Source organism: Bactrocera dorsalis, unplaced genomic scaffold, assembly GCF_023373825.1.
Source record: "Bactrocera dorsalis isolate Fly_Bdor unplaced genomic scaffold, ASM2337382v1 BdCtg025, whole genome shotgun sequence".
Taxonomy (NCBI): Eukaryota; Metazoa; Arthropoda; class Insecta; order Diptera; family Tephritidae; genus Bactrocera; species Bactrocera dorsalis.
The window spans coordinates 80228-104026 of record NW_026038076.1 but is presented as its reverse complement, the minus strand read 5'-3'; the positions used below and the strand labels follow the sequence as shown (position 1 = coordinate 104026).

General features: G+C 34.2%; 5 protein-coding genes across 10 annotated transcripts; 2 read left to right on the top strand and 3 right to left on the bottom strand.

Annotated features, from left to right (window-relative positions):
* Positions 1-64: 64 nt before the first annotated feature.
* On the top strand, positions 65-2588 carry LOC105231744 (tRNA (guanine(10)-N2)-methyltransferase homolog). 2 transcript variants are annotated; one of them, XM_011213194.4, is made up of 8 exons: positions 159-179; positions 274-800; positions 858-920; positions 972-1358; positions 1417-1606; positions 1663-1875; positions 1983-2181; positions 2250-2588. In XM_011213194.4, exons 2-8 carry the CDS (start codon positions 735-737, stop codon positions 2584-2586), a joined length of 1455 nt encoding a protein of 484 aa, XP_011211496.2. In that variant the 5' UTR covers positions 159-179; positions 274-734; the 3' UTR covers positions 2587-2588. The 2 variants fall into 2 exon arrangements, with proteins under 2 accessions (XP_049317318.1, XP_011211496.2); XM_049461361.1 differs by having other exon boundaries at positions 65-179; positions 858-1358.
* LOC105231745 (putative lipoyltransferase 2, mitochondrial) lies at positions 2574-3660 on the bottom strand. The gene has a single exon (XM_011213195.4). The coding sequence runs from the start codon at positions 3460-3462 to the stop codon at positions 2788-2790; it is 675 nt and encodes a 224-aa protein (XP_011211497.2). The 5' UTR covers positions 3463-3660; the 3' UTR covers positions 2574-2787.
* Positions 3661-3810: 150 nt separating this feature from the next.
* Positions 3811-11304, top strand: LOC105231743 (leucine-rich repeat protein soc-2 homolog). Of its 5 annotated transcripts, XM_049461358.1 has the most exons (5): positions 3811-4274; positions 4954-5041; positions 5427-5946; positions 6011-6584; positions 6640-8533. In XM_049461358.1, exons 3-5 carry the CDS (start codon positions 5562-5564, stop codon positions 7508-7510), a joined length of 1830 nt encoding a protein of 609 aa, XP_049317315.1. In that variant the 5' UTR covers positions 3811-4274; positions 4954-5041; positions 5427-5561; the 3' UTR covers positions 7511-8533. The 5 variants fall into 5 exon arrangements, with proteins under 5 accessions (XP_049317315.1, XP_011211493.1, XP_011211491.1 ...); XM_011213191.4 differs by lacking the exon at positions 4954-5041 and having other exon boundaries at positions 3985-4274; XM_011213189.4 differs by lacking the exons at positions 3811-4274; positions 4954-5041 and adding an exon at positions 4389-4682 and having other exon boundaries at positions 6640-11304.
* Positions 11305-14236: 2932 nt separating this feature from the next.
* LOC125779983 (amine oxidase [flavin-containing] B) lies at positions 14237-17545 on the bottom strand. The gene is made up of 3 exons (XM_049461362.1): positions 15999-17545; positions 15299-15481; positions 14237-15236 (listed from the first exon to the last, which is right to left on the bottom strand). Exons 1-3 carry the CDS (start codon positions 16409-16411, stop codon positions 14372-14374), a joined length of 1461 nt encoding a protein of 486 aa, XP_049317319.1. The 5' UTR covers positions 16412-17545; the 3' UTR covers positions 14237-14371.
* Positions 17546-18480: 935 nt separating this feature from the next.
* Positions 18481-22227, bottom strand: LOC105231742 (organic cation transporter protein). Its single transcript, XM_011213188.4, has one exon. The coding sequence runs from the start codon at positions 21094-21096 to the stop codon at positions 19387-19389; it is 1710 nt and encodes a 569-aa protein (XP_011211490.2). The 5' UTR covers positions 21097-22227; the 3' UTR covers positions 18481-19386.
* Positions 22228-23799: the final 1572 nt, after the last annotated feature.

Below are 23799 nucleotides of genomic sequence, written 5' to 3'. Positions count from 1 at the left end.
GTACAATATGCTTTTGAATATACAAATTTTGTCAAACTGATTGTGAATTATATCAACATGTATTATTTTGAATAGCAACGATTTTAGAAGAAGAAAGTTGTGGATCGTAAAATAACCACGTGGACAGGGTTCTACTTCATTTGTAGCAGAGTGCATTTAGTAGTATTTGAATAAATTTGGTGAGTCTCAGAGCACAAAAGATATGAAATAGGGAGTAAAAACATTCCTTATTTATGATTAATAGTCTTCATTGGTGAATTTAGTTTTGTTTAGATTTAAAATATAAATCTCCAACCCCATCGTATCGGAGTTGTCATAAGCACGCTCCGCGGCTCATAAAAGACATCTTTGGTTATAACGTTCATCTCTTCCGTCAGGGCGTTGGCCCAAATCAGTTGCTCTGATGCGGATTGTGACTAGACGCTCGTGCACTCCTTTCTATGGCCATTGTATTAACTATCTCAAGGACCTAGTCGTCTCCGTCTTTGTCCCGTCAAACGCATTTCATGGACGGCGAACCTTTGAAACTGAAGATATCGGGGTCGCTCCACTGAAGCTTGCTGGGAAGTTGATATAACTATAAACTGTTACACTACGTATTGAATAAATCGACAACACTGTTTCGACAACAAGACCGATTTTAAGTTTTAATTATCGATACATCACTAGCAAACATACAACCAGAAGTAAATAGAAACTCAAATATTTACTTCATAATTAATTAAATTTAAAAGATGACAAACAGTTGGAAGAAATATATTTTGTGGTTTGCACAAGAACATTTAGATTTCCGTGTTGCCGTAAGTGGTTGCATTTATTTTTGTAGAATATTTTATCTAATATGAACACTTCTGTAGGAATTCAACTCAATCATTAAGTTATTTGGATTGAAACATCGAAAATTAAATGACAATACTCTGGTAAGAAGCTTAAACATAATTTATAAATTTCTAATTTCTTTTGATAAACAGAAACCATTTTGGATTGTCGAATTTGCCAATGAAGAATCAGCTATTAAATTTGCTTCGCGCTCTGTTAGTCTGCGTAGTATATATGAACTATGGGGCCACTCAAATAACCTAAAAAGTTTTCACGAAAAATTACAAGATAGTATAAAGACCAAAGAAAACCTTATGGATCCATATATACAAAAATCATTCAAAATCGTTGTTGAGACCTATAACAAACACATTTCGCAAAAGGAAAAAGTGGAAAAAATTGAGACACTAGAGTACTTACCATTTCAAGGTGAAGTCGATTTGAAAACACCTCAAACAGAGTGGTGTTATATCGAATTTTATGGCCTAGATCCAACTGCAGTTCCTTCTGAGCCAGACGATATACTTTTTGGGCGCCTGGTAACTTTTTTTTATTAAATATTCTTTTTTGTTATAATTAACTGTTCGTTTATTAAAGGTTGCCAATGGTCAACGAGATCTCATTAAGGAACTTTCCCTGAAAAAACGTAAATTTATTGGAAACACTAGTATGGATGCCCAGTTGAGTCTACTAATGGTAAATCAAGCTCTCGTTAACAATGGCGACTTAGTTCTGGATCCGTTCGTAGGAACGGGATCTCTTCTGGTGAGTGCAGCAAAGTTTGGTGGTAGGTAAAATTAAAGTTATTTTCAAGAGTTTTTTACATTTACATTTATGTTACAGGTTATGTCCTTGGAGCCGACATTGATTTTATGATGCTCCATGGCCGTTCCCGTCCAAGTCGAATTACACAAAAAGTTCGTGAAAGGGATGAAAGGGTGCGTGCCAATTTAGAACAATATGGATGTGGCGATCGATATATAGATGTAATAATATCGGATTTCTCCAACCCGCTTTGGCGACAAGGAGTTGAATTTGATGCCATTATAACAGATCGTATGTACTTGTTACGTTGTTTCTAAACTAAACATAACAATTTATACTCATTGAAAGAAGGGTTTCATAGTTATTAATGATATGATTCTATGTATTTTCATATTCAGCACCGTATGGCATTCGGGAGTCGACTGAAAAAGTAGAATCAAAGACGACTTCAAAGCAAAATACACGATCTAAAGATATGCCCCACTACCCATCTACCTCGCATTATTCTTTACAGCAACTTTATGTCGATCTTCTTCAATTTTCCGCACATCACTTAAAAGTAGGTGGACGCTTGGTGTGCTGGTTACCGTATCATAGGTATTGTCTATGATTGTTTTTTTAATAATGGCAATGATTTTATATATGTAAGTATATTTTTCTTATAGAGATGACTACACCAGCGAAATGATACCGCAACACAGTAGCCTAGTTTTGGTCGGTAATTCAGAACAGCCACTTTCAGGACTTACTTCTCGTAGACTACTGACTTATGAAAAACGTGATATTAATGCACCTGACAGTGCCCAACTTTCATACCAGCTTTCGAATTCATACGATTTTCGCGACCGGTATTTCAATAATGCACCAGAATCGCGCACAGAGAGGCGCATGCGAAAAGCAGAGCAACGTGAGATTGGTCGAATAGAGGCGCTAAAAAGAGGAAAAGTGATTATAGACAACAAAGAGGCAAAAAACAATTTAAATAAATCTCGGTTTCAATAAGATTCCTTTGACATTCTTTTTATTTCCCGTTATAACTGTAATATCTACTCGTGCATGTAAATGCGAACTTTTAACCACGTAAGTAAATTCCTATGATAATGGTCATGTACTTAGATAATTTTTTTACTAGCAATGTATAATTTGTTTTTTTCGTTTATATCGATAAGCCATGTATCACTAATATGAAAAATGCTTATAAAATCATTGCACTTTTTCTTGTATTTGGCATTTAAAGTGCTCTGCAAAACATCGTACAAAGACTTTCGCTGCTTCTTCTACACATACATTGCGTTGTAGCTCATTACTCAATGAGGTAACACCTTTGCCTTCAATACCACATGGAACAATGTGTTCGAACCAACGTAAATCGGTGCAACAATTAAGACCTATGCCGTGTGTTGTAACATATCTAGAGCCGTGTACACCAATTGCACAAATCTTGTTATTTCCTACCCATATGCCAGTATCTGATGTAGTAGTAGCCTGTGGAATACCCATTTTGCGACAGGTTTCAATAACAGTCTTCTCCAATGTAGCAACATACCATCTCATTTTCGGGTGAAATTGATGCAAATGTAATATGGGATATGCAACTAATTGACCTGGTCCATGAAAGGTTATTAAACCGCCACGATTTGTTCGAAAAAACTCCGCACCCAATTTACGTAAACGTTGTTCATCTGCATCTGAATAATTCTTCGTTCGTATACCTATAGTATACACTGGATCATGTTGCTGTAAAATTAAATAATTACGGAAATTGACCCAATCTTCAGCTTTCTGATTACTTAGTTGTTTTTGTAGTTTTAATCCCGACTCATAACCATGATGGCCAGCGTTTACAATGGTAACTAAAGGAATCGCTTTTTTCATCATTTGTTGAATTATAACTACATTCTTTAAAATCTGCTGATTTCTTATGATTTTCTTAACAATTTATTTCTTTGTTACTAGTGGTACAGTAAAACTTTCGTATAGAAGATTTAATTATCTTCAACCATTGTAGAAACCTTTTTATTGAACATCAGCTGGCATCCTTTTGCTCAAAGAACAGCTGATAGCATTATTGAAGCTAACATCTGTTTTTAATCAATCAAAAAAACACTTTGATAGTAACAGTAATAAGGTGCTTACACTTTCATATTCTTACTAAAGGCAAATCTAATAAACAAATCTCTTATTTCATATCTATATTTTTTTGTTTTTCGGTGAACAGAGAGAAGTTTTTCGAACAGCGTAGCCGCGAGTACAACTTAAAATTTAGAATAAAGAAATGATTTTTAAATTTGTGGCAGTCTTATTATAGGGTTTAAAAATTATGCCCTTACAGCGCATGCGTTTTGCGAATCTCATCTCGTGAAACTTACAAACTCTTGTGCGAAAAATTTCGTATTCACATTCTCTAATTATTTTATAGACGGGATATTTGTTTGCAGACAAGTGAAAGTAATTTAGTGATATTTAAAATAAAGTGTCAAATTATTCGCACAAAATATAACTTGATTGATAAAATTTATTCGAAATTTGAATTATGAATGAAATAAATTATAATTAATAGTTTTCTGTGACTGTTGAAAAAAAAACTTCCTACTCAAAGTACGCGTATAAAATGAAAAATCAATTTTTGTGGGCAATTTTTACAGAATAATACAACAAGAGTATATTGGAACGAAAAGTGGTATTTGAAGGTATACATTTAATTTGTTTATGAAAAATTGACGCATGTTTGTGTAACCAACAATCTAAGTATCACTAAACGGAGATGACTTCTATAACATATAAAAAAATTGTTGTGATAAAATTAATAGTTGCTTCAACACTTGTTTTTTTTTCATAGTCAAGTTTTATAATTTTCATTTGACAATGGTTGCTTTCTTATCAGGCAAGCAGCAACCCTTAAAAAAGAATGAAAGAGGAAAATGTCAAATTATGGAGGAATAACCATTTTGCAAGACTTAAAGAATACTAATAAAGTTTAAAGTTTTTTATATAAAAAAAAGGAAGAGAAATATATCTACCGATAAATATATTGTTAGAAATGGATTGTGATTAAGTTCTATATTGGTAACATTTGTGCCTAAACCTTGGGTGAACTGGTGCGTTGATTATGAATATTTACATATCAAACATTTTTCCTTCTTCTTCGAAGTGATTTGTTAGAATTTGTGTATCAAGTAAAAAACTGGCAATTTCGTTGCACATTCATTTCTAATTTGTATATCATCCCGTGATAAGGTTTGTTTCTATTTAAACTTAATGCCTGTTGTTGTTGAGATTGATTGCAAAGTTATTTAAATGGGCTAACTCGGACAACCGTACGTATATTTTTATGTACATACTTTCTTACTGATTCATAATGCATTGCAGCATTACCCGGCGGAAGTCTAACAAATATTAAAGAGCAATTGACGAAGATATAGATCCGTAATAAAAAATTCTTCAAATTCAACATAATGTAAGCGTAAATATATTTTTGAAAATAGAAAAACTATGAAAGTAGATATATGGGTACCCTAATTACCTTTTAAAAATATACATATGTTTTATTTGCCATTGGAGAAAGTGGTAATAAAAGCATAAATCCAAGAATTAAAATTTTTGAAGATTCTAATTATCTTTAATACGCATCAAAAAACGCACAATTTGATTTGAAAGTTATAAGTTCTGGCAATAGTCTTTATAAACCACAACTGGTAAATTTGTTTATTTAGAAAGTCCTCATATATGATCCACATATTAGCACGAGCTTCCATAAATATTAAATATATACTATTTCAATTCTATGTGTTGTTAATTCTCGTTATCAAAGCATGACTAAATATTTCCTTTTTTCCGGATAGCCCAGTTCAATTATCAGTGAGTCATTAATTATTTCATTAAAACTCGAAATTACGAAAGGAGATCATTGCAAAGACTTGTTGCTTACGAACTTGGACAACAAACTGTAGGCATCAAACGCAACGCTGGGAAAAATTATGAACCTCTGTTCCTCTGCCGGCGCTACAGCATCATCATCCTCTTTGGCATCGGAAGACGCAGCAGCAGTGGAAAGTACGAACGTTAGTGGGAAAAACGGCAGTGGTGGTGTATTGACCACACATTGTTTTGGAAGCAGCAATAGCAGCAGTAGCTGCGCCGCAGCTTTAACGACGAACCTTTCAAATAATCCTCCACACAGTGGCAGCGGTGCCAGCGGTAGTAATTTTGGAAATAACAACGAAATGCCACCGGAAACACGTCCGAAGATGGTAACGGTGAAACACCCGGAATCTAATAAACCCAAGCCAACTACAAAGAAAAGTAAACCAATACAAGCTGATCAGGATGTTGTTAAAGCGCTTCAGCGTTGTCGGGAAGAAGGTAAATATAACATGTAATATAATATATTATTTTTTTCCTATATTGTTTTCAATTAATCTTCAAGGTATAAAACGCTTGGATCTAAGCAAGTCCTCCGTCACAGTTATACCAACTTCAGTAAGAGACTGCGTTCATCTTACGGAACTTTATTTATACAGCAACAAGATTAGTCAACTGCCGACTGAAATAGGGTGTCTCGTGCATTTAAAGACACTTGCTTTAAACGAAAACTCGCTAACTTCTTTACCAGAGTCGTTACAAAATTGTAGGCAGCTTAAAGTGCTTGATTTAAGACACAATAAGCTTGCGGAAATTCCTTCAGTGATTTATCGGCTGCGTTCTCTTACAACGCTCTACTTGCGTTTTAATCGTATCATCGCTGTGGCTGCCGATATACGCAATTTAACTAATTTGACTATGTTGAGTCTGCGTGAAAATAAAATTCGGGAATTGGGGTCCTCTATCGGTGCATTGGTAAACTTAACAACACTGGATGTCTCTCACAACCACTTGGAACATTTGCCCGAAGAAATAGGTAAATGTGTAACTTTGAGTGCACTTGATTTGCAGCACAACGAACTATTGGACATACCGGAAACCATTGGCAACTTGAAGAGCTTAGTACGATTAGGCTTGAGGTAAGCGGACATGGTTAATTTAATGATATGTATGCATAAAACGTTCTCTCTGCAGATACAATCGACTATCAAGTATTCCGGCATCGCTGAAAAATTGCAAATTCATGGATGAATTTAATGTAGAGGGCAATGGTATAACGCAATTACCAGATGGTCTTTTAGCTAGTCTTAGTGCACTTACAAATATTACACTATCGCGCAACTCTTTTACCAGTTACCCGACTGGTGGGCCTGCTCAATTTACCAACGTCTATAGCATTAATCTGGAACATAATCGTATCGATAAAATACCATATGGAATATTTTCACGAGCCAAAGGCCTCACAAAACTCAATATGAAGGAAAATGTGCTTACTGCTTTACCGCTCGATGTAGGAACTTGGATTAATATGGTCGAATTGAATTTGGCAACAAATGCTTTACAAAAGTTACCCGATGACATAATGAATCTACAGAATCTAGAAATTTTGGTACTATCCAACAACATGCTCAAAAAGATTCCTAGTACCATAGGTAATCTGCGCAAACTACGTATTCTCGACCTAGAAGAGAATCGCATTGAAGTGCTGCCGAACGAAATCGGTTTATTACACGAATTACAAAAATTAATTTTGCAAACAAATCAGATCTCTATACTGCCACGCAGTATTGGCCATCTCAGCAATCTGACGCATTTGTCAGTTAGCGAAAATAATTTACAGTACCTGCCAGAAGAGATTGGCTCGCTGGAGAATCTGGAAAATCTTTATATCAATCAAAATCCATGTTTGGAAAAGTTACCTTACGAGCTGGCACTTTGTCAAAATTTGAAATACCTAAATATTGACAAATGTCCTTTGAGCACAATACCACCTGAAATACAAGCTGGCGGCCCATCTCTAGTACTCCAATGGTTGAAAATGCATTCGCCCTATAGGCAGATGTGAGTTAGCGGTTTGGGATATGTCAGCGATGGTGGGAGTACACAATGGCGTACATTTTATACAAGTAACGATTGCTATTTGGAATTTCAGTTGGAGGCAGAGGCGGATACGCAGCGACGCTAACAACGTCGTGCTTGGAAATGCACTATCATTTGAGATTATTACTTACAGATATTGGATGGTGCATCTCCGAAAATTGTTGCCATCGCTAAGTTAATGAATAATAAAAATATAAAAATAATAACAACATAACAATACCAATTATTATTAATTATAAATAATAATTTCTTTAAAACGAAACTTAAAAACGACGAATATGTCGAGTGGAGTCTTGCAACTACTACACGCAACTCACTCGCAGTAATTATGAAAACGAATTGTAAACAATATTTTCTGTTGTAAAAATTGTGTGATGGTGAAACAAAATATAGCTTTAAAAATGCTTCAGAAATTGATTGTTTAGTGGATTGTGTAGTTGTAAACAAATATAAACTATTTGTATAACTTCTAACGAATCAACAACTTTAATTTAAAACAAATAAAGTTCTATAAATTCATATATAAATCAGAAAAACGAAACAATGTTATACATACATATGCTTATGAATGTTATATTATATAAAATGTGTTATGTTTACTAAGGAAGCAAAAAATTACTGCCTAAATTATGTTATACATTGCAATGAAAGGAAGCGAGGAAAAAATTGGCAAAATGTATACTTTTCTGGTGTGTTGAAACATGAATTTGTGTTTGGGAATTTTATTTTCAATGAGTGTATTTAAAGGGAGTGATCCCAAAACAAAATTAAATTTTTTTTAAGAAAGCAAGTGTGAGCTACACATGCATTTATTTCAACGAACAAATACTATAGCTATAGCTGTTATGCAGTGAAATTTATGCACATAATAGGCATACAAAATTGAAATAAACCATTTAAATGTGTATAATTAAAAATGTATTGATGTGTGTTGTGTTATGTACCACAAGTATTTTATATACATAATAAAGATTTAATTTGAATCAAATTAGCCATTTCTATTGCTGTCATTGAAAGTGACTACTTCTGATCTCGCTACCTAAAATACCAATGTTATTTTCAAGCAATTGTGAAATCCATCGAGAATATCTGTACTTGCGGGATCGGTAACGGTATTTTTCAGCAAAACTCTATGTTTAGTTGTAATATTTTTATGTATCACTTAATATAGTATTTTGTAATACATTTGCTATAGAAATCCATTTTGTTATTAAAAAAAATATGCCTTCAAATTTATTGCGGAAATCTTATACTGAGTTACACATTTATTGTGTTTCTTTTTTCACCCACAATATATTTTCAAATAAATTACCCCGTCTAATATGTTGTACGGCATATATTGTTTTAAAAGCATTTACAAAAGCTTAAATGTACATAAATGTGTACATACATGAAGCACATATGTATATAAATATGAATCCCTATTAATCCAATGTTATTGCATATATATACATACATATATTCCAAATAAGTGTAAAATGTCCATGTTATCTACGATTATGAGCAAAATAGGTGTGTTGAACAGAAAATTCAATAAATTTATTCGATATTTTTTCGAATGTATGAGATCTTAAATGGAAATATATACATAGATAATAGATCTAGAATGAAGAACAGTAATCCTTAGTATGTATTGAATTTCCGCTTATGCAATTGTTTGTTGTACATAAATATTTTTTTTTGCTAATACTTAAACTAGGAAATATTTGTGCAGACTTTGAACAAAAACTTAAGATTAAAAACATAGACAAAAAAGTTAATTGGAATTAAAAAATATAAATAAAATTAAAATTTAGTAATAATTAAAAAAACATAAAAAATGTAAACACAAGCGCCAAGGAATTGTCTAAAAATATGTTTAAAAGTTATTTGTATTTTATATAAGTGAGTGTAAGTTAAAATAAAATAGTATTGTTTGTATATACAAGTGTATATACATTTGCCACGCATACGTTAGATTCAGTTCCACCGCAAAGGTGGAGTAGCAACGTTCTAAGCGATGAAATATGCAACAAAAAGTATTTTATACAAAGTAAATATGTATGTGCGTAATTAATAACCAAAGCATAATCAACACTATTATTCACGCTAAAACCCCAAATTTTAATATTACCTGTAATATATGTCAAATTTCAGATTATACGTATTTCTAGCATAGAAAAACTTCCCATAAATACTTAAATAGTTGTTCGGTGCCCGTCAACTCAGATTTACCAAATTTGCGTGGGTGTCAGGGGTTTTGCTGACGATATCTTGTGACACATAAACGGTATATTTAAACTAAAGTTTAATACCCTTTAATTTCATTTATAAGTATGTTGGCAATCAGTGCATCATTGGTGACCGCAGCCAAAATTATTCCACATAATCCACAGGTGTCAATACAACGACAGTAAAAAACTGATAGACATCTGAGGTGTTCTTAAGTATCTCTATACATATTTAAGTGTGTATATCGTCACCTGAAATGCAAAATAACGTACCACCCAAAAAATCTAAATTGAGTGGCTTATTGATTACGATTCACTACTTCAAATTACATACATAATATTACATACATATGTCCAACATTTTCAGGATCTGCGATCAGATATAAATCAATTATAACCAATATTAAATTATTTTTTTCACTCATGTTCTATTTTATTTCGTGTTTCATTCATGCTATTGTAAATTTCCGAAAATGTTGTTACGTTATTTTGCATTTCAGGTGACGATATATAATTTTTGTTAAGAAAAATATTTTTCCATAGAAAAAGCTATTCATAATTTCTAAAACCAAAATATTAGAAATACATAGAATTAAAATTTTTAACAAAAAACAAAGGCAAGACATAAAAATGAACTTCCAGAACATCCAGTAATTAAAAATGTAAAATATTTACGAACATTGGTATATTTCCTATGTATCACCGGCGATACACCGGCAGCCACCGTGTTGAATTCACTTTTTTCCAGCTTAGCTATCTCTAGGAGTAGTATAAAGTATAAATGTAAAAATATATATCTATATGCATTTAAATACGCAAATATTACAACGTGTTGAGACTTGTTGACTTTGAAAATCGATAACAAAAACAGTTGATCTCGATTTTGAATACTCAGCCATAGCAAACGAGAAAGTACAATTATTTTGATTTTATTTTTGTGTTATACTATATGATGAATATATGATAATTTTTGTACGTTCTTTATATATTATATATTATATTTTTTTATTACGAATATATTTTATTTTTGAAAATAAAAAATTTTAAAACCGATTATTTTGACCAATATAAAATTATTATATTTATATTTCATTAAACTAGTTTAAAATGTTTACTGTGGCAGTCTATATATGTACATAACTGAAAATTAACTGTCGACCCTTTAATTTTAATATCACAGTTTTTTCCCTTTTGTTTTCTGTTTTAGTATAGTCATAAAAGACATTCGTAGACTATCAGCTGTAGAGCAACGGTATATATTAAATTTATGCGCCGCATTTCTTCGTTTACATCAAGGAATTGGAACAACTGTTTATATGTATATTTACATACAATATTTATGCATGTCCTTTTGTAGCTACATGAATGTTTGCACATACATATGTATGTACGTATGTACATATTTTATTCATTAAATAAGCATTAAAAATGGAACCTGGTATGCAACTAATGATATGTCATGTTTGTATCTATGTATGTATATGCTGAAAAGGATAAACAGTTATGAATATATGATGTACAAATAAATATATGTATGCTTTCCGATTTATTCAACTACAATCATTTTTTGAAGGCTAGACAAATAGTAAGAACGATACGCACAAAAAAATAAAAAATATGTATGCACAAAAGTATGTATGTGCGTATGTATGTATTTAGTACTTCGGAACATGTGTACATATACATATGTATGTACATACATACATACACATGCATATGTGCATACATTATACAAAATACAACAATAGAAATAAGCAGTATTAGAATTGATTAAATACGAGTATATTTATATTGCTTCATTTTTTAAAAACGGTTTAAAAATACAACCGTCATAACGGAACACACACCATTGTCATCAATACGAATACTAGAAATGACAGAGGAAGCTGTGTCAAAAGTCTGTTACAGTGTTAGCCCAAAATAATAATAATATTATTACATATTTTGCTACTACAATTATACAGTGGTGTGTAAAATTTAAACATCACTAGTAGACTAGCGAGATCTCCTGAGCATGGGATATTTGAAAATTATTTTCCAGCGGAAACTTCAACACTTTGGCGGATAAGTGAGTAAACTAAACTACAGTACATTTCAACAATATTTGAAAATCACTACGAAGAAATAGATGTTAGAGTTATTTTGGTATGTATTATTGCAAATGCAGAATTCGTTATTGCCGTAATTGTTGGCATAATGTATCTTAAAATCAATAAAGTAATTTAACTGAAGAACAGCATATTTTTCATTATTTTAACTTCGTTTTAGCCAATGACGCCGTCAAGATGCGCTATGAGTGAACTATAGATAACAGTCTTTTTTAGCCAAGTTGATTGATTACATTTTCAATTAAATAATTAAATATGATCAACAAAACTAATTAACCGAAATGCAGAAATTGTTTAATTGAAAAACATTTCGTCGGTGAGGCAATATGCCTTCATGTATGTAGTTATTGAAAGAATGTTAAAGTTTTACATACATAAATTATAAAGCGCATTTAAGTTAATATAGATGAATGTCTTAAATATTAAAAAATATTAATCAAGGCAATCCGGTACGAAACTAATAAGAATATATGAATTTTAAATATTTATCTATAAATTATTAGGAAAGCTTCTGAATATACATAATAGGTTTTTAATTTTATTATTGGATCTACATATTTATATTATATTTTGTTGCAAAAACCAAATGAGAAGAACGAATGCTATGGAAGTTTCGGAACGACGGTGAGTATTTGTATCAAGTCTATCATATATCCGAACGATAACAGTTAACTCGACAACGTTTTACGTAAATTGTGATTGTGTCTGCTGTGTAAAACAAACAAACAAGGTAATAATTATAAAATATATTATATATGTATATATGTACATATATCTAATATACAGAAGGATATGAAAAAACAGTTGAAAGAAAATTTTGGGCTCATTGTGAATTTTTTCTCCATTTATTTTTATTCACGTTAACAGTAATCTGGAAATGTCGTGATTTAATTATTTTTCGTATGTATCCTAATATTTTATACTCTTGCAAGCTAAAATAGGGTTTTTGTAAATATTTTAATTGAAGTAGGAAGATTGCATCCATTATTTATAGTGGCAGGCAATAAGATACACTGTTATTAGGAAGAGATTTTTTCTGAACTTCTTTGAGATTTCTACATATTGACCGATAGATACGCAAGGACATGCGGTCATCACAAAAATATTCTAAAAAGTTTTTCATACAAAGACTTGATGTTGATAGTTCTGTTTGTATTTCAGATCGGATCCTTTAAAATAAAATATTAATTTGAAATTTAATTCAAAATTGTATTTTTTACTAATAATATTTAAGTATTTAATTATTTTTCGCTAAATGTTGAAGTTTTCAAGTAAAGGTTCTGAAATAACATGTACTTAAAAGGTATTGAATCGAGCACAATCTTTTATAAGATGTACAGCTGCTGGCGTACGAAGGTGATATTGATGTCATTGGCTTCAACATCAGCGCCGTTAGTTCTGCTTTTTCCAGACTGGATAAGGAAGCAAAGCAAATGGGTCTGGTAGTGAACGAGGGCAAGACGAAATATCTTCTGTTATCAAACAAACAGTGGTCGAACTCGCGACTAGGCTCCCTCGTCACTGTTGACAGTCATAACTTCGAAGTCGTAGATAATTTCGTCTAACTTGGAACCAGTATTAACACCAACAACAATGTCAGCCTCGAAATTCAACGCAGAATAGCTGCCAACAGGTGCTACTTTGGACTGAGTAGGGGAAAGACCAAAGTCTACAAGTCACTCATTACTCCTGTGTGATGAGTTGACGCTACAAATTTTCGAAAAAAAGGTTCTGCGGAAGATTTATGGTCCTTTGCGCATTAGCAACGGCGACTACCGCAGTCGATGAAACGATAAGCTGTACAAGATATACGACAACATTGATATAATTCAGCGAGAACAGCGGCTACGCTGGCTAGGCCATGTCGTCCGAATGGGCGAAAACACTCTAGCTCTGAAAGTATTCGACGTAGTATCCGCAGGGGGAAGCAGAGGAAGAGGAAGTGCTCCATTTCCTTGTAAAGACCACGTGAAGAAAGACCTAGCAACACTTGGAATCTCCAATTGGCGCCAAACAGCGAAAAGGAAGAACGACTGTCGGGCTTTAACTGCGTAAGCGGTGTCTACACCAATAAAGAAGAAGAAATTGTGAAAAGTTTGTGGTGACAAATTCTTATATTATACTTAGCGAGCTCAGATATCTAAAATTATATCGGCAATGGATATTCAATTCAAACATTAATTTTTGCCATCAACTGCTTGGTATAATATTATTCAGCCATTCTTGAATGACTTAGACTATTAATAAATACAGAGTTAATGGAATACGTGACATATACTATGTATGTACGTATTTCAAAAATACAATTATAAGCGAAGTGTGTCAAATGGCAACAAATGGCAAATTTCTGACACGTGAACAAATAACTATAAGACAGATAAATAAATACTTAACGGAAATACAACACGATTAGGCTTCTGACTTTATTTAAATAGAGGTATTCACAAACATATTCGTAGGAATATTCATTTATATTCAAAATATTTATACACCACGTGTTCATGTGTTTCAACCAAACTTCTTAAATGCTAACTGTAGTGCTAGAAGTACACTCGAAGCGTAAAGGGTATAATAGCCCACATTATACAGGTTCAGTCCACTCATCCATAATTGCAATGCGCCCACATCTTTAATATTTGGACAATTTTGACAATGTACATCGGCCACATCGGTCCATGACACCACTTGCGGTCGCACCAATAGTAAAGCGTTCAATGCCGCACGCAACCCACTTTGCACCGCCCCGCCTAAGAAGCCGCGATAGCATGTTGAGGCAGCGGCCGATGATGACCAGACAATACGATGCCACGGTGTCGTAAATGGCATATGTGCTAATGAGCTCAACTCGAATGTATGTTGGTTATAGCTGTGTGGCGTTTCCATAGCTTCACCATAATTTTCTGCGAACGCTTTTAGCACAATCGAACGTACCAGCGATTCAGAACCGCTATCATGTATCATCATACCGCCATAAACATTGGGTCGGTACTCGTAACCCACTATAAATGGTTCATTCTTAAGGAAACTGCCCGAATAACCAGCATTCCGCCAATGGGCATCGCCGTAGCCAGCTATAAAGCTTGTTAACATTAAGCGCAACTTCAGCTTATTGTTCATTACTTTACGCAACTCCATGGGCACTGGCGGTGAGAAGTTGATCTGTTGGAGAGCATTCAATGGTATTGCCAAAATAAGCACATCCGTTGTGTGTATCTTCTGTGTTGAATCATGCACTTCAATATAGTCTTTATAATGGCAAATAGCTTTCACTTGTCGCGAGACTAGAAATTCCGTGCCTTGCAATCTCTGTGTTAGCGCATTCAATAGATGAGCACTGTCGAATTCCAGTAAAGTGTTCGGACATTCCAAGTAGCTGAAATATGAATTTTTAGATATTTCTTCTTTCTCTAAATATGATCGCTTTTTTGAACTTACATATTAATTATGTTTTGTAAGCTACCACAGCCGTAGCAAAGGCTCATAAATTCTTTGTAAGTAATATCGGAGGCTTTCGAACCGCAAACCAACTCCACTAAATTGGTCATAAACTTTCGCGACTCACTGAAAAATAATCGGTTGTTTATATGCTTTTCCATTTTTGTTGAGTTTTTTCTAATGCTGCAAGTAATCATGGTAGCCATCATGAAGAGTAATTATTTTACCTTTTGATCTGTTATTACCCTGCAGTTATACGAAGGCCGTCCTACATTCTTATTGACTAATGACAAAACTTTAACCGATTTAGATTCATGATTTGGTTTTTACCGCATATAGAAATTTAAAAGTCCACAATCTCGAAATTTAATTGAAAGGGCGTGCGACAGCGGTAGCTAAAAGGAGACTACGAGTATGTTGATATATACGACCATTTATCTCACATTTTCGTAACTTCGTCTAAGACATATACATATGTAGCTTGACCTATTGTATTTTAAGGAACGTTATCCAACCGTCTTTCATTTCTACCGGCGAAACGCTCATTCAAATTACATATTACTGATATAACTGAAGTCATTCTCAAGAGACCTTTATATGAGAAACTAGTAGTAATAATCTTAAGAGATCTAGTCTTCAGAATCTATGAAGAATGACTCGAATTACTGCAGGGTTATATAACAAAAATTTTGGTATCTACCTGAATCGTCCCGGCCTAAAGAAAGGTGCTTTTATTTGTAATTCGTTTATGTAACGTTGTAACTCGTATTTTGCCAAATTTGAGGATACAGTTTGATCGAGTTCCCAACAACGTGGCAATGTTGCATCCACAACAGAACGCTGCTGTATTGGTATTTCCATACGTTGCAGCAATTGATAAACATGAGCTTGCGACCCTTCGAACCATTTTGCACCGATTTCACCCTGAGGTATTTGCTTCAAGTTGCCACCGATAGTATCACTGGCCTCCAATATTCTTATTTGTAATGAGGGTTCTTTTTCCAAAAGTCTATAAGCTGTCACTAATCCTGATATGCCCGCTCCCACGATAATAACATCAATTCTTTGTGACCGCTCGGGTGGTCCGAGCTTCAATTCGCAATCTTTTTCCATATTAAAGGCTTTGAATTTTATTCGATTTTTTTTTTTTTTAATTTAACGCAAAGTCAGAATTCTCATAAGAAATAAAACGTCAAATTTTCAGAAATTAACAAAAAAACAGACATATTTTCGAAGAACACAGGATGTAGAATGTGTATAGATTTAAGAATACTTGCGCCTATTTTTGGTCAAGTTATTGGGTCGTTCATTAACTAATTCCGCTTTTTTTAAACATTTAAACATGATTTTTTATTGTGTAAAACATTTTATGAAATTAACAAATATCTTTTCCATTTTGATACAAAACCTTTGGCGATCTTTCGTTCAAGGGATTGATTTGATCCTTGCAGGCAAAAAACTGGCCCAAGTGGGTTTTGACGTCTTGATTTGAGGTGAAGCATTTTCCATCCAAAAAATTTGGCAGAAAAGCAATAGTCGGAGAGTGCCCAGTCTGGATAATACGATGAGTGTGCTACGTTGTGTGCTACCTGAAGTTGCAAAAGCTTTTGATGAAAACTTGTATGATGTTTCGCTTTATCCTGATGAAACACTACACCTTTTATATTAATCAATTCTGGCCTCTTCTGTTTGAGCGTATCAATTTGTCGAGCTGATCACAATACACTAAAGAATTGTGGGAAAAGCTCAAAATAGATGGCGTCTTTGAAATTCCACCAAGCATAACCTTTTTTTGGTTACTATCGGCCTTCGACCTTTTGCGCCATAGTCACTTCTTCGACGTTTTATAAGCAAATCATAGTCGTTAATGCGACAAAGCAAATTTCGTTCTATGTATAAGAATATGAGGAGCTCATATATCAAGTTTCGAAATAAATCCTATGAGTTTCATGTGCTTGTGAACGATCGTTTTTGACAAATTTTATTTTTCAGCAATAAATTGAATTTTTATTCGACGATTCGCATCGACCAACGAGGTTATTTTATCCACATTGACTTTAAGAGACCTTCCAGAACGTGGTGGATCTTCAAGATCGAAATTACCGGAACGAAATTTTGGAAACCAATTTTGACATTGGCGACCGGTCAATACATCCGTACACATCACATAATTTTCGCCTTATTTGAACTGCTTTTTTACCCTTTTGATGGTAAAATAGTAAAATATGCTGAAAATGATGTTTTCGATATTTAGTTTTCGATAGTACACCAAACAAAAAACATTCCAAAAAATTTCAAAGAATTGCTTACAAATAAGCCTTATTATCAGCCTCAACTGTTCAAATATTGGGTTGTCAAAAAAGTCTTGCGGTATTTTCGCTAGTTGGCGCGGAAAGCGCTTAGTTCTAGTTCGCATCGGGTCATGCTATACCTTTTTGGAAAGCTCATTTCACGCGCTAACACGTTTTTGATTGATTGTCGATTCTTTTAAGTTGTTCGTGAGTTATAGCGTCGCAAACATGGAGCAAAATAAAGAGAAAATACGGCATATTTTACAGTACTACTACGATAAAGGCAAAAATGCATCTCAAGCCGCCAATAAAATTTGTGCAGTTTATGGACCCGATACAGTTTCCATTTCCACCGCACAACGATAGTTTCAACGTTTTCGTTCTGGTGTAGAGGTGGTCGAAGATGTGCCACGCTCCGGAAGGCCTGTCGTCGAAAATTGCGATAAAATCGCTGAATTGGTCGAAAGAGACCGGCATAGTAGCAGCCGTAGCATCGGTCAAGAGCTGGGCATGAGTCATCAAACCGTTATAAACCATTTGAAGAAGCTTGGAGTCACTAAGAAGCTCGATGTATGGGTGCCACACGAATTGATTCAATAAAAATACCGCAAGACCTTTTTGACAACCCAATATTTAGCGGTAAAGTGTCGAATTGGCGGCGAAAACGTTCAATAAAATCAGCTGTTGTTATCAAACGAATTTACTTAGTGAACGATAAAATATAACAGTTTTCTTATAAGTCAGTACATCTAGTCAAAATATCGAAAAACCGGACACATTCGTTTTGAAGAGAAAAAGACACTGCTGATCTCATTTCATAAAGCCAACACAATAATAGATGCACTTAAATGTCGAAGAGTAAAAACACACACTTGCAAAGGTTCGAGTATATAGTTTTTTTTAATATGATAATTATGCAGGATTCATTTATTTTTAAATGCAAATTTCACATAATTGTATTAAAAATATGTGTCGTAATACTCTGGTACTTAATAAATTTGTATAAGATATTAAATATTTTATTCTTGAGAATGTTCTAATCTAATTAAGAATAATAAATGCAAGTGAAACAAATTGTCTGTGCGAAGGCATACCATACATACACATGTACCTACATACCATATATAGAAATACAGTTGAACTTCCCTAACTGGAATCACCATAGTCCACAAAAAAATTTCGAGTTAGAGAGACTTCGAGTTATGGAAGGATACTTTTGTGAATTTTGACATATATTGCCAATTTAAGAATTCTAGTTATGGAGAACTTCGAGTTATAGAAGTACGAATTATGGAAGTTCAACTGTAGTCCTGAGAGCGCTCGAAATATTGAGATTAGTTACAGTCAATGTTACTCACATTGTTTGTAAGTAAACCGGGGGTTCAGTAGATAACAAAATTGTTATGTCTTTATTAAAATATAAATTTTTAGAGAGAACTTTTTATTTTGGAGAGCAACAATATTAAATTAACATTAATGTAATATATGTAAAATAATGTTGTAGTTGGAAATCCTCACTATACAAATTTAAAGATAAAAATTCTTTGGTCATTTTAAAAGTTTTTCCAGAGTTATACAATAGTAAACCTAATGGTAAATGTTTGTATATCGTTACCTTAATATGAAAAAATCCAAAGTACGGTTTGTGCATGCATTATCGTTTTCGTAAATTATTTAACTTTTTTCTTAATTAATTCGCTTTGAATTAACATGTTGCGTTAGTTAAGAAATTTCCATATTAAGATAACGGTATACTTGTAATGAAATAAATTCTCTTAGAAAACTTAGGCAATATTATCATGCAGACTTTCCATTGGAAACGTGATTTTTCTCCTCCGGTGTAACAATTCTTGCTAACTCCTCACCGCCAGCTTCGATGAACTCAGCATTGCATGTACGTTTCCCAAACTGTTCAGCGTCGGCAATCGTTTCAGGCATCGGTTTATTAAGCGTCTCCGGCAGCATTAAAGACAGGAGACCGGCAAAGAATGCCAAGAAGCCACACACGATTAAAGGCAGTGGACGCCATATTTCACCCAATAAATTTAAATATGGCGCCAAGATGCCGCCAACACGTGCTACCATTGACGATGCGCCTAGACCCACGTTACGCACCACTGTAGGAAATTGTTCCGCTGAGAAAATGTATATAGTGCCATACGATGCGGTAATGGCCAATTTGCCAATCATGGCAAATAATATTATGAGCCAATTATTGTTTTCAGGTACAAATATGGTCAGCAACAGAGCACCGCCAGCGACCAGCATACAACCGCAAAGTATTGTGCGGCGACCCCAACGATTCAGCGTAAATAGGAGGAATGTGTAGCCGGGAATTTCAACGGCACCAGAAATCATGAAATTTAACAAAACATTACCACCAAGATTATTCGTGTTCCACGATAGCCCGTAGTACACGCCGCTGTTCACAAACCAATCGAAGAGTATGACTAATGTTTTCTTACGCAAATTCGGATATCTCAGCAGATCGAATACGGTGGGTGCCTTTTCATCTGCACCGTCAGACACTATCTCATCTTTTTTCTCACGTTCAGCTGCTTCATCGATTAGATTGTCATATACCTCACTGGGTATGGTTACACGATTTATGCGTGCCGCCTTCTCAATAACAACGATTGCCTCTTCCTTCCTACCTTTAGAGAGTAACCATCTGGCCGATTCCGGTATGACCCAATGATAGCACATGAATAATAAACCAGGCAAACTGAGCGCTATTTGCAGCCAACGCCAATCGTGTATGAAATATGCAAAACCGGCTGTTAACATGAAACCAAGTGAGAAGAACATTTGTACGGTGACGCCGGCGAAAAGTCGATATGTCGAGCCCACCATTTCCATAGCGATGACATAGGCAACCAAAAAGACACCAGACGTTGTGGCACCCACAACCATGCGTGATATGGTATAGGTAAAGTACTCGGGAGCAATAGCAGCCAGTACGCCGAAGATAACTTGTATAACCAGAGAAGCAAAGAAAATTGGTTTGCGTCCATATTTATCCGACATTTGTCCAAATATAATACTGCCCAGCAACACGCCAAGCATAAATAGGCTGTCACTTGTGGCGGTCAGTAAGCCGCGTGCACACACCATATCCCACTCGGTGACCGCGCTATTCTCGTACTTTGAACGATCGTAGACATAGTGACTGCATTTGACAGTGCCATTGGCTGTCGCCGGCGTGGTAGCCGTCTGCAAGTAGTCCGTTGTGTAGTCAATATTATAATATTCGCACCGCTGAAATTTATCGGTTAGTGGGTCTATAGGATAAGTCAGATTCCAATGTTCGGGCGGAAAAGAGTCATATGTTGCATTTAACGGATTCTCAAACGGCAGTAGGCAACGAAATTCTGGGCGCGCCAAAAGGAATACACCAGCTAACTTGTGGAAAGCGCATGAAATAGCCGGTAGGCAGAGCAAGAAATAAATTTGCTTCTGATATTTGCCGAAGTCGCCCAAATAATTGATGACGTCATCATAACTCATGGTGGCGGCTGTTATAAAGAAGAAATAACCGAATTTTTCGCAAATATTTTATCTTTCCAAACTGCGTTCAGGTAGCAGCCGAAAAATTGGACCATCCACCAAAAGAACTCAATTCCTTGCGTTGTTAATTATATCTAGTTGTATGTATGCGTTGTATGTGTGTGTGTGTAATTGCAGTGTGCGTGTCCACATGTGCGCCAAACGAGCGAATCGTATGTTCGCTTTGTGTGAAAGACCTTCAGAAAGTTCGCTTGGTTTAACTATGGCTGATGACTCTGCCAAATTGTTAACAACTTCAATCGAATTTCTCACAAGCTAGGAGCTAATAAACCTCTCCCATTCGCCGTCTGCGGTATACGAGTATGTCAAAATTAGTGCTAGATTGATTACTCTTTGTATTCTTTGCTAGAATTCTTTTAACTTGTAAAGCGAAAATTTCACTATGACTTTAATTTGTGGTTTCCGTTGGTGGCATGATGTGCTGCCGCAGCTATGGCAATAAACTTTGTTATTTTGCTGATACAGCTTTTGGTTAATTTGTTGTCTTTTTTCTCACACTCAAAGTTTCTGCACTGCCAATTGCTTACATATGTATGTATGTATCTTCATATATGTGTCAAGAAGGTTTTTCATATAACTGTAAAGTAATTAGTTTTGCCTTGTAGTTGATAATGGCGTCGCTTACTTTATGTCTGCAAAGTACTTTTGTATGTAGCACATACACATATACATACATACATATGTATATATCTTGTGCACGCGTTTATGGTTATCACACGTTGCGTATACGTCACCTACTGACACGTTCAAAGTCTATGCCATGCAGAAGACTCATGAGTGCCTACTTAAGAGTACTTGTATGTATGTCTTCAAATATTTTGCACAAATAAAGTAATCACAACTGTACAGGCACTTGTTTTTCGTAATCAATTAATATTTCAATATTTCTAATTACTTGGCGTCTGCGTTTATGTAGATACCACACAAAAGCACCGGCTAAGTATTATGTTTATAAGGTGCAGGGTTTCGATTGTGTGACTGTATTTTTTCGCGCGCGCGAACTACAGGCTACGAAACGATCCGAGTTAAACCGTTCACGATCTCTACCAATAGACGACTAACAGCAAATGCTTAAAGCGTATCTCCTATTGCCATCTGATGCCGTCATTAAAGTAATAGCCACAAAGTCATACAAATACAAACATCTACAATATACTGAGTATTCGCAACAGAAATCTATATTGCTCAGTTGTGGATTTTTAATTTACAAAGCAACGCTAAATGCTCTCATTTGCTCAACACCAACAAACAACTGGCGGCGATCTACTCAACATTGTTTCATTGACAACAGTATTTATTTCTCATTCAATCAAAAATCAAACAAACAACGTACAACGGACGGAAACAGTTCAGTTCAGTTATACCGAAATCAAAATACCCTACATGAAATCGCAAAAACTTTTAATAATCTATAATAATAATTATATGAAAGCGTTAATATCGTTTAGTAACGGTTTGGTTCTCAAACTCATCGTGTCATAAAAACTGAAAAATCGATATTTTGAAGTTTAGCTAATGCAATTAGTCAGACTATGCTGAATACGCACGCAAACACACAAGTATACATACATATATATTTCACGCACAACTTTTTAGTAAGTTCTCAGTCAAGTACAGTTGAGGGTATTAAAAATTTTAATTTTAGCAACTGGAAAAGTCCTACTTTATCATAAAAGGTATAACAGCGTCAACTGGTAGTTACATTGTTTGAAAAAAAAAATAACCGGCAGGCAAACCAAATGAGCGAGGTTGCTGCCAAATGCCATGCACACACTTCAACTCTGTGTATACAAAGCTCTATACTTACTCACTCATCTATCTAGCTAAATACAATACGAGTATACATACATTATAGTACTTATAAGTAATCTCACTCAGTCACTCACAGTGTCTTCACATGCATATAAACAGAGAACTACTAAACAAACTTAGTGACTTGCTAGATAAAACAGCTGATTATGAAGTTTTTTTTATTTCAGGCACTCTAATACTTACATGCGAGTACATAATTAGTTATACGTGCAGTTTCAGTCTACTCGTATACTGATATTGAGTAAGTCCAAAGAGAGCTCTTTAAGGGTGGATTTTGGCAAATAAAGTCATATTTAATACCCTCGCACGTGTATATTTTCTTACGTTGCTGGATTAAGTGTTTAAAATAAAGCGTTAAGGCCCAATACTTATAATGGATGTAACGTGCAATCCAATTTCCTTGCAAAATTCGTAATTAAATGTGAAAATATACAAACATTTTTTGTTATGTAATTTTCTATGTATAATACTAACGCTAGGTACTAATGCTATGAACCAATATTTCAAGCGATTTTTAAAGATTGATTATATTACATGTAAAACATTTCATTTTTTATATGAGAAAAAAATGATTGAAAAAGGGCTGTTTTTTACCCAAGGAAACCATGTAACCCCTTAATATAAATAAAAACAAATTTTTTTAAATAAAATAAAATTATTTTATTTGCCACTAAATGGCGATTATGATAACAGAATATTGTTAATCGTATAATCACTACAAATTACAACAAATTTAACTTGTCCAAAGTAATAAATACGCTTTTGATTAACATAAATTGGACAGTTTCCTGAAATAAGTCTGGCGTTAGCACATACATATGTATTTTCAAA

Excerpts from the sequence above, each read along its gene's own strand:
- LOC105231744 (XM_049461361.1), top strand. The coding sequence starts at position 735 with ATGACAAACAGTTGGAAGAAATATATTTTGTGGTTTGCACAAGAACAT. Across the intron at positions 801-857 it reads ATTTAGATTTCCGTGTTGCC|GAATTCAACTCAATCATTAA; the intron begins GTAAGTGGTTGC and ends ACACTTCTGTAG. Across the intron at positions 1,359-1,416 it reads ATATACTTTTTGGGCGCCTG|GTTGCCAATGGTCAACGAGA; the intron begins GTAACTTTTTTT and ends CGTTTATTAAAG.
- LOC105231742 (XM_011213188.4), bottom strand. The coding sequence starts at position 21,096 with ATGAGTTATGATGACGTCATCAATTATTTGGGCGACTTCGGCAAATAT.
- LOC125779983 (XM_049461362.1), bottom strand. The coding sequence starts at position 16,411 with ATGGAAAAAGATTGCGAATTGAAGCTCGGACCACCCGAGCGGTCACAA. Across the intron at positions 15,482-15,998 it reads TTTAGGCCGGGACGATTCAG|CATTAGAAAAAACTCAACAA; the intron begins GTAGATACCAAA and ends GATTACTTGCAG. Across the intron at positions 15,237-15,298 it reads TTACAAAACATAATTAATAT|CTACTTGGAATGTCCGAACA; the intron begins GTAAGTTCAAAA and ends TTCATATTTCAG.
- LOC105231745 (XM_011213195.4), bottom strand. The coding sequence starts at position 3,462 with ATGATGAAAAAAGCGATTCCTTTAGTTACCATTGTAAACGCTGGCCAT.
- LOC105231743 (XM_011213189.4), top strand. The coding sequence starts at position 5,562 with ATGAACCTCTGTTCCTCTGCCGGCGCTACAGCATCATCATCCTCTTTG. Across the intron at positions 5,947-6,010 it reads TCAGCGTTGTCGGGAAGAAG|GTATAAAACGCTTGGATCTA; the intron begins GTAAATATAACA and ends TTAATCTTCAAG. Across the intron at positions 6,585-6,639 it reads TTAGTACGATTAGGCTTGAG|ATACAATCGACTATCAAGTA; the intron begins GTAAGCGGACAT and ends TTCTCTCTGCAG.